The 8,940-nt window shown below is 47.2% G+C and overlaps 2 protein-coding genes across 4 annotated transcripts in view; one reads left to right on the top strand and one right to left on the bottom strand.

The window, feature by feature from the left end:
* The window catches only part of tpm4a (tropomyosin 4a), a 16,890-nt gene extending 10,680 nt beyond the window's left edge, over positions 1-6,210 (top strand). For 2 of the 3 annotated variants that reach the window (XM_084676255.1, XM_084676257.1), the window contains 7 exons: positions 1,375-1,508; positions 1,613-1,730; positions 2,103-2,173; positions 2,463-2,538; positions 3,176-3,238; positions 3,518-3,587; positions 5,223-6,210. In XM_084676255.1, the coding sequence (XP_084532381.1) occupies positions 1,375-1,508; positions 1,613-1,730; positions 2,103-2,173; positions 2,463-2,538; positions 3,176-3,238; positions 3,518-3,587; positions 5,223-5,305 (615 nt within the window). In that variant the 3' untranslated portion in view covers positions 5,306-6,210. Of the gene's footprint in view, positions 1-1,374; positions 1,509-1,612; positions 1,731-2,102; positions 2,174-2,462; positions 2,539-3,175; positions 3,239-3,517; positions 3,588-4,306; positions 4,623-5,222 lie in introns of those variants that run through there. The other variant, XM_084676256.1, reaches the window with a different exon arrangement.
* LOC146254648 (small ribosomal subunit protein eS27-like) lies at positions 6,138-7,965 on the bottom strand. Its single transcript, XM_084676258.1, has 4 exons — positions 7,807-7,965; positions 7,233-7,341; positions 6,781-6,891; positions 6,138-6,592 (listed from the first exon to the last, which is right to left on the bottom strand). The coding sequence occupies exons 1-4, from the start codon at positions 7,942-7,944 to the stop codon at positions 6,564-6,566; spliced, it is 387 nt and encodes a 128-aa protein (XP_084532384.1). The 5' UTR covers positions 7,945-7,965; the 3' UTR covers positions 6,138-6,563.
* Between the last annotated feature and the right edge of the window lie 975 nt (positions 7,966-8,940).

Here is an 8,940-nt window from a genome sequence, read left to right as displayed (position 1 = left end):
GAGGGATGGATGGATGGAAAGAGGGAGCCAGGACTCCCCTCCCTGATCAGCACTTCTCAGAGCAGAGCTGAGTAGATGGAGAGATCAAGGAGAATCAGCCCTCCTCCTCTGCCAGGATCTATATAGCCTCTCTGTCTATACTGTCTCTATTTACACTATCTCTATCTACACCGTCTCTATCGATACTACCTCTCTATCCACACTACTTCTCTATCTATCACACTTACTCACTAGATGTTGTGCTGGCTGTATGAGGGAAGGGGCTATACTAGAGCATGGAAACCTGCAACAGACTTGTTCTGTGCATGAATGCAGGCAGGGTTAACAAAACACAGATAGAAGGAAAGTCATGTATATCCATATACAATAGAACAATGGCTAGTGAATGGGACAGTATTGCCGATGAAACTCTGTTTAAACAGAACTCCCTGGGAGGTGGACTCACACACACACACTCACACACACTCACTCTCTCACACACACACACTCTCTCTCTCTTTATCTCTCTCTCTTTATCTCTCTCTCTTTATCTCTCTCTCTTTATCTCTCTCTCTCTCTCTCTCTCTCTCTCTCTCTCTCTCTCTCACACACACACACACACACACTCACTCTCACACACACCCTTACACACCGAGGGACTGAGAGGAAATTCTTGTTTGTTTTCCTGTTTGCCTGTTTCTCATTGGACTGGTGGTTTGTTTATTGATTGTAAAGAGCATCTCATTCATCCTCCATTTCCTTACTCCAGTCACAGTCGGAAGGAACCGGAATCAAAAAGTTATTGAAGCTTGACGCTTAGGAGTATGCTTTAAACATGAAGATATTGTCTTTGGAAGATCAAACTCAAATACATGAACTATGTTTACCTCAGATTGGTCTTGTTTGGCTATTTGTTTCACTCTACTGTTTCCTGATATTGCTATGGAACCCTGATAAGGACGCAGTGGCTGGTTCTATGCTCCAACGTTTTCAGAATCTTAAAGTCTGATACGGTTAAGTTAACCTTTGGTTCTTCTCTCCTCTTCTCTCTCCCCTTCCCTCCCTATCACCTTGCTTCCTTTCCCTCTCTTCCCCCTCTCCACCCCACCCTGTCTACCCTCAACCCCACTCCCCTCCTTCTTCCATATCTCCCTGTCCATCTCCACCCCCCCTCCTCTCTCCCTCCCCATCTCCACCCCTCCCTCCTCTCTCCCTCCCTTCCTCCCTGTCCATCTCCACCCCTCCCTCCTCTCTCCCTCCCTTCCTCCCTGCCCATCTCCACCCCCTCCCTCCTCTCTCCCTCCCTTCCTCCCTGCCCATCTCCACCTCCTCTCTCCCTCCCTTCCTCCCTGCCCATCTCAACCCCTCCTCCCTCCCTGCCCCGTGCTCTCCCAGGCTGAAGGAGATGTAGCGGGTCTGAACCGCAGGATCCAGCTGGTGGAGGAGGAGCTGGATCGGGCCCAGGAGCGGCTCTCTACCGCGCTGCTGAAACTGGAGGAGGCTGAGAAGGCAGCGGACGAGAGCGAGAGGTCAGTGTTGGACAGCGAGCACCCGCTAGCACCCATGAGCGGACCAATGGAAGAGAGTGTGTGTGTGTCACTGTAACAGCTCCGTGTGTGTCCTGTCCCTTCAGAGGTATGAAGGTGATAGAGAACCGGGCCATGAAGGATGAGGAGAAGATGGAGATCCAGGAGATGCAGCTGAAGGAGGCGAAACACATCGCTGAGGAGGCCGACCGCAAGTATGAGGAGGTAACGACCAAACCAGGGCTACGGCTAAGGCCAGGACTGAGGCCATAGGGCTGAGGCCGTAGGGCTGTGGCCGTAGGGCTGAGGCTATTGGGCTGAGGCTGGAGCGGAGGGTGGTAGAGGTGAACCCTATTACAACCTGGGCCTGCCGTCTCCCAAAACCTCCAGAGTTGCACTACTGGCAACCAACCACCGTTGGCTGATTCAAACGAACCGCTCAAAGAACCGCTCCTCAGGTCACCACTCCTACGATGCAGACTCTGCCTGACCACAGGTCTGGATCCCTTAATAGAGCGAGGAGCACCGCCCTAAATATCGGTCTGAAAGCGATCCAACACAAGCAAAGCCAAACATCTGTGCCCTGCCCTTCCTCAGGTGGCCCGCAAGCTGGTGATCCTGGAGGGGGAGCTGGAGAGGGCAGAGGAGCGGGCTGAAGTCTCAGAACTGTAAGTGCTTCTTTTTCTCCTCCTCCCCCCCCTCCCATCCCTCCTTGTCCTTCTCTGTGTCTGGTACACACCATCACTACGGGGTTCCTCATGGACCACGTTTCTAAGAAGGGCAGAAGTTTAAGGTACACTGGAGTTTCATTCAACAGCCAAGAGTTTCATTCAAAAGCTTTCGCCATGTCTTGGTGTGTCTTCAGCTATAAGTCCAGCCAAGGGGTTGCGCAACTACCTGAGGTAAAAGCTAAGCGCTAAGCAATGCTGTCTTCCCCCCCCCCCACCTTCTCTGCAGGAAATGCAGTGACCTGGAGGAGGAGCTGAAGAATGTGACCAACAACCTAAAATCCCTGGAAGCTTCGTCTGAGAAGGTGTGTGTGTGTGTGTGTGAGCGTGGGGCTTTCCGGCAGCCTCTGTTTGCGTGTGAACAGTAAGAGTGTCCAAGCGCCTTTGTTTGCCGTCCTCGTCGTGTTGCGATTCGGTGCCACGACCCAAGGAGGGTATGAAGAAATACCTCTCCGTCTGTTGGCTAACTGCCCAGCTGGGGGTTTAGTTCCAGGAGTGACTGTGGTAGTAAAAAAATGTAATAGTTCTACCAGCACGGGCATGTCTCTCGTTTTATTTCTCTCATCTCTCTTTCACTCTCTGTATCTATCTCTACCCTCTTTTCTTGTCCCATGCACACACTACACACACACACACACACTCATTCTTGCCCATCAGTTCCCGACGCCAGTCTGTCAACGTGACACCACGCTCTCTGTCACTGTCTCCTGCCCCGATTCAATCGTGCCCCTCTCATGGTTGGCATCGCAGTAGCGTGCTGCTGCATGCCGGTCCCACTCGGATAGTCCAGGTAAAGGCTGCCATTTACCAGCGAGGAAGGCGGACAAGAAGGAGATTTACCACTTACCTACTTCCTGTCGTTTGTCATTGTAGTTGTCCGTATGTGTATTGGGGGCCAATGTGTGTGCTTTCCTGACATTGTTTGTCCTGGGTTTCTTTCAGTACTCAGAAAAAGAGGATAAGTATGAGGAGGAGATCAAGGTTCTCAGTGACAAGCTGAAGGAGGTGAGCGTCCTCCAATCTCCTCAGTCCGAATCTTCACTGGCTCCTGCCCTGTAACTTGGGGCCCAGTATGGTTTCCTGTTCTGTAATGCTCTGCCCTGACCTCCCTATCCCTCTCCCTGCCTGGACTTTATCACTGCCAGACCTGCCCTCTCTCTCTCTCTCTCTTTCTCTGTTTGTCTATATCTATATCTCCCCCCCTCTCTCTGCCCCATACTGTTTCCCCCTCTCTTCTTTTGTCTCCCATTTATTCTCTCTCAATCTCTCCTTTCTCGGTTGCAGGCGGAAACTCGTGCTGAGTTTGCAGAGAGGACTGTGGCCAAACTGGAGAAGTCCATCGACGACCTGGAAGGTATGAGAAAAGGGTGTCACACAATGCTCTGTGGAATATCACAAGCTGTCAGGGAAAGGCCGGAGGCACACACATACTATTTTCCGTGCAGAGAAAGAAAGTTGCAACGTTTTAGTGTATATAGAGACACGGAGCATTCAGGGGCGTCGTGTTTCAAGCGGCTGGAAATACTTTCTGTGGCCACACTGCCAAACGCATGGAAACTTCGGAGACAAGCTAATAAAATAATATACTGTCCGGGGTCCCGAGAGTAAAGAAATATGCTAGCTCCGGTCCGTGTGAGGAACCAACGTCCATGCCTGCTGAGGACACCTTTATGGTGACTACAGAACTGAGAACAGAGTGTGCTTCAATCCTAGCAGGTCAGCATGTTAGTGGTGCCGCCACACACGGCTTTGTAGAGGAAATTCAAAGTACAACGTTTCTCACAGAAGAACAGATATTTGACCCTAGGTGCTTCTCTGCTCTTTATGTTCTTTGGCTGTCGTCTCGGTTTTGTTGTCTCTTTCAAAAAGCTGGACTCGAGCTGCATATCTCTCACTGTTGGCTATATCTTCCTCCTGTATCAACACAGCTGACCTGTCTTCTCTCTTCCCTTCCCTCTCCCCGGCCTCTCGCCCGTCTTCCTCCTCCTCCTCTCCCTCCTGCTGCTGCTGCTTCGCTTGCCCCCCCCCCCCCCACCCTCCTGCCTTCTCTTCCTGGCGACCTTTGACCCTCAGATGAACTGTACGCTCAGAAGCTCAAGTACAAGGCCATCAGCGAGGAGCTGGACCATGCCCTTAACGACATGACCTCCCTGTAGACGCACGCCTCCTCTGTTCGCTCCTTTCCCCCCTCTACCCACTGTACGTCTCGCCCTCTCTCTCTCTCTCTCTCTCACCTGCTCTCTCTCTCTCTTTCATCTGCTCTCTCTCTCTTTCTCTCTCTCTTACCTTTTTACCTCTGTCTGATATTCTCTGTGCCTTTTCATCCGTTTCCCCTTTGCAAAAAAATTATAAAAAATGACAGAACACATTAAAAGTTCTTCCTTTCATATCCACATTGCAGCTCTTTTTTTCCCTCCTTGCGTTTAAGCGATGGTTATTTGCCAAATCTCTTGTGCTTTTGTATAATGCATCCTCATTGGATGGAATGAACCACATATAAGGTGAGAAGTTTGGCCTGGATTTGTGCAGGGTTAACCACTTGTTTTGAAATAACATCACCCAATGACTTACCTCTTGTGCTTGTGGGTTTGTGTTCCATCATGATGTCATATGACAGCTCATAGGATTGCACATATGGAGCTGTTTGTCTTTGGGACTGTTTAACAAAGGACTTTGAATTAGACAAATGTATTTCACACGTGTGATTGAAACGAATGTAACCGTCACCAGTTTATGCATGAAAATACTTTTGTTTTGGCCTTGGAATGGTTGTGTGGTTGGGGTTTGCATATGGAACAACTTATGTTCAATTGAGAAATTGTGCAAAACAGTTGGAGCATCAATTGCCTTGCATTCATTTCTGCAAGATCTATTGTTTAACCAAACACTAGCCCGTAAAAGGATTGTTTACTATCCTTAGTGCATGGTTTTCATCCATTTGACCAATTGAGTTACTATAACCAAGTAATTCTGTCCTTTCATTTTCTAGAAAAATTATCAAGTGCCAAGGAAGAGAACCTGGGAATGCACCAAGTCCTGGACCAGACACTGCAGGAGCTGAACAGCTTATAAAGAACACCAATGACACACAGGGGGAAGAACGTCTCTCAACATTCCATAAATATTCAATTTCATTCCACGTTCTGAGCTGTAAAAGCCTAATTCCACGCGAATGGCAATTAACTTAATACTTTTACCTATATGTATTTTTTTCTTTTAAGGCACCTCTTTTCTCTCTCTTTCCTCTTACGAGAACATGGCACGTGGTTCCTCCACCTCTCTCGGATCTCTTTTATATGCTTACGTATGTTTACAGCATGTTCCTAGCATGTTCCTGTCTGGAACGTTCCGTTGCCTTCAGAACATCTTTAGGGAGAATGGACTGTGCCCAAGTTTACATACTGTACACCTCTCTGAGCCATTAGTCTGTGTTTTATGTGTCGTCAAACTTGTAGCGTGGCTCCTGAGCACCACCTTGTGGTTGGCAGGTGAACAGTTCATGGGAAGTAAAAACCAGGTGAACCGTCACTTAAAGTCTGTTAAAGCCCCAAAGTGAGTCAGGCCTGCTTGTGTGTGTGTGTGTGTGTAAACATGGTCACCAAGACAACCTATGCCCCTAAATGTCAAACATGTCAACATGCTAATAGCAATATTCAAATATAAACCCAGATAAGAACCACTGGAGACTCAGTCAAGTTTGTGACAAACCATGGATACTTATTGTATATAGTAGAATGTTAGTTATGGTTGAAGATAAGCTGTGTTGCCCTAGTCTTACACCACTTTACAGGAGGACACTCCAAAAGCCAAGAATACACACACACTCACACACCAAAATGTCATGCCTTTACGTGAAGGTGACCAACGCTAATTGTTTTTTACTGACGGAAGTCAAAGTCTAGCATTCGAGTCAGTTCCATTGTTTTATTCCAGCTTTATTTCCAGCTTTCAATCTAATAAATTTTTACAAAATACAATTACAGAACAGTCTTTTGTGTGCAACGTTACTGATTTGTGACTGCTTCTTAAAAGAACACATTATATGAAAAGTGTGTAGAAGCGTTTTAAGATGTTGCACATGCCGATTAAAACCAGACTCTTTTCAATCTCAAGTTCAATTCTATTGATCTTGTTTGGTACTTATATTGGCTAAACAACCCTTATAGCTGGAACCCATCCAAGCTGCAGGAGAGAAACTCTGAAGCAGAGTTTCTCCCTGACATCACCTAAATGAGGGAAAGGTTAGATTCCTGGCCCTGAATCACCAGGCCGGCCCATCAATCTCCGGTCCTCACCGAGAACGTCTGAAGCTACTACCAGCTCTGGCGCATCAACGGGGCTTCTTCCTGAAGGAACAACCTGAGGAGAAAGTCAAGAAAAAACGAGAACACATTTATTTAGCATTCAGAGAACACACCGGAGAGCATGTAGCATTCATTTAGCATGTCGAAGAGCGAGGGCGTGGAGGTATCAATGACAAAAAGGAAAAGGACCAGCTGGCGCTGTGATAACACAGTTTACAGTTTATACCAGGGTGTGGTACTCACCCTCGGTGAGGCGGCATTTCCCCCCGCTGGGTTGGCACAGGACGATAGAGCACCCCCCGCAGGGCACAACACTCTGGGCATGGCTGAACACGGTGGTGATCTTGTAGCAGCCTGGGAAGCATGGAGGACGGTGTAGAACGGGAAGGGGGGGGGGGCAGAAAGAGGGCGCAGGACGATCACAATTAAGAGAAATCAGTTCTCATCGTGTTCTTTCATACTAGCGTCTTAGCGTGGCTCCTTTAAATGGTGACGGCTGGACAATAGAATGTTAAATGATACTATGTCTGCATATAACCGTCTACCCTCAACTACACCACAGGGGTCCACGCGCATCTGGACTTCACCTGAGTATATTTCTCACCAGTAAATATTGACAGGGAGATGGTAAATGATGCTCTGTATCAATATATCCATACAAGATTTGTCGTGGGTTAGTTGGTTTGCATTCTCACCTGGGCATTTGACATCCATGAAGAAGGAGTTGGGACTCTGAACCAACCTCTTCTTCTTGTGCCTTCGCCTCTCAGTCCCCAAATCAGGATGAATTAGGTCCTTAGCCAGCTACAGCGGGGGTCAATAATTCATTGGATCAAAACAAGTCTCTAATAGCACATTCTATCGGACCTAGTCCATTTGATGTGTGCTGTTTGATTTTTACTACATAATTTTATATATGGATCAATGATTCCCTCTACTGTCTGATAAGGGAACAGCAAAAGGCTGGGATAAGGGGCATGCCCGGACAAGTATCCGACGAACGATTATCAGCCTATATCCAAACGTTGTTCTTGTTGTATTTAATGAAGCAACCTGCAAAAACTCTCCGTGCCAGTGTGTGTTAGAGCATGAGTGTTTGTGTGTGTTGTTCAAAGTTGTCAAATAAAATATTTTAAAACAAATAACCAGAATCAACTTATAACTGTAATTTAGATAGCTGTAATAGCCTACATGTAAACTGTAATTTGTAATTAAATAAAGATAATAAATATATCTTATTATTACTTTTTAAATATCATTACCACTTACCGGCATTGTTTGTCTCCCAAAAATACGGTATTTGGCGATAAACTTCACTGTGTAAAGTAACTGCTCGTTAACTTTCACTTCCAGTTGCGGGTTCTGTCTCGGCGACTGCGTGCAAAGGGGCGAATGGAAGTAGAACATCAGCTGGGGTTGTTTTTTGTTGTTGATTGACAGCCGCCTAGACCAGCGTCAGTGCTGAGCTTCCGTTGTCACGACGACGGCAAAAGTTGACATTTTGCACATCCAATCACCGGTCCCACAAACTGACACCCGGTAACGCAGTGCTCTGCGGCTGCCGGGCGGGATATCCCATAGGGATATCCGCATAAGCTATTAGGTGCATTCGACTTCATGCACGACATGCAGCGCCGGCGCCGCCTACAGTCGGTTGCAGCTGGCTGACTTGAAGCAGTGAAGAAAAGGACAATGGCTGTGAAGAGAAAAGAGCTGGCGTTCGTAGTTCCAGGCTTAATACAAAGGTTTCCAGCCGTGAGGCTACAAACATGCGCGAAGATGACAAGACCCCATCAAACATATTCCAAGCACAAAGAGATCTTTGGGATGCTGACAAAGTTGGCGTCTCATCTAATGGTGATCCTGCTTTCTACTGTTGCTTCGCTTCAGCGCATAGACAACCCAGCAATGTGCATCAAAAGAGAACATCGTACAGTAGCATCATTTTCCAGCCGTGACAATGGGCCTGCTTACAATCTGTCATTTAGATGCTGGGAAAGTCAAAGATGTGGGTGATGTTGAGGTTGGAGTGGACACGATCAGTGGGTGTGTGAGAAAAAGATCAAATGTAAGAGTGTGTACAATCTCTCTCTCACACACACACACAGCAACCAAAACAAACAGTGTTAGCAACCACTTTTGATGAGCTTTTCTCGAACTTCAAGGCTCATTAAGGGTTCAGATTCTAGCAGTCCAACATCTTCTGGTAGACTGCATTCTCTAAAGAGGTTTTGTGTTTTCTTCCTATAACCTATGCTGGGTCAATTGAGTAGCGTGAAACTCCGGTCATGATCATTGAAATGAGCACGAGTTTCATTGCCTGGTGAATCTATTTGCATAGATACATTAGTTTTTCCGAATCGCTAAAACTCTAAACCCCATTTTCTGAATCAAATGTTTGGT

This window comes from Hypomesus nipponensis, chromosome 16 (assembly GCF_054491055.1).
Source record: "Hypomesus nipponensis isolate SF chromosome 16, ASM5449105v1, whole genome shotgun sequence".
NCBI lineage: Eukaryota > Metazoa > Chordata > Actinopteri > Osmeriformes > Osmeridae > Hypomesus > Hypomesus nipponensis.
The sequence above is the reverse complement of the archived record's forward strand: the minus strand, read 5'-3'. Positions and strand labels throughout refer to the sequence as shown.

Coding starts and splice junctions, on each gene's coding strand:
- LOC146254648 (XM_084676258.1), bottom strand. CDS start 7,944: ATGTTCTACTTCCATTCGCCCCTTTGCACGCAGTCGCCGAGACAGAAC. Junction 7,342..7,806: donor TTGGGAGACAAACAATGCCG/GTAAGTGGTAAT, acceptor CCCCCGCTGTAG/CTGGCTAAGGACCTAATTCA. Junction 6,593..6,780: donor GAAATGCCGCCTCACCGAGG/GTGAGTACCACA, acceptor CTTTCTCCTCAG/GTTGTTCCTTCAGGAAGAAG.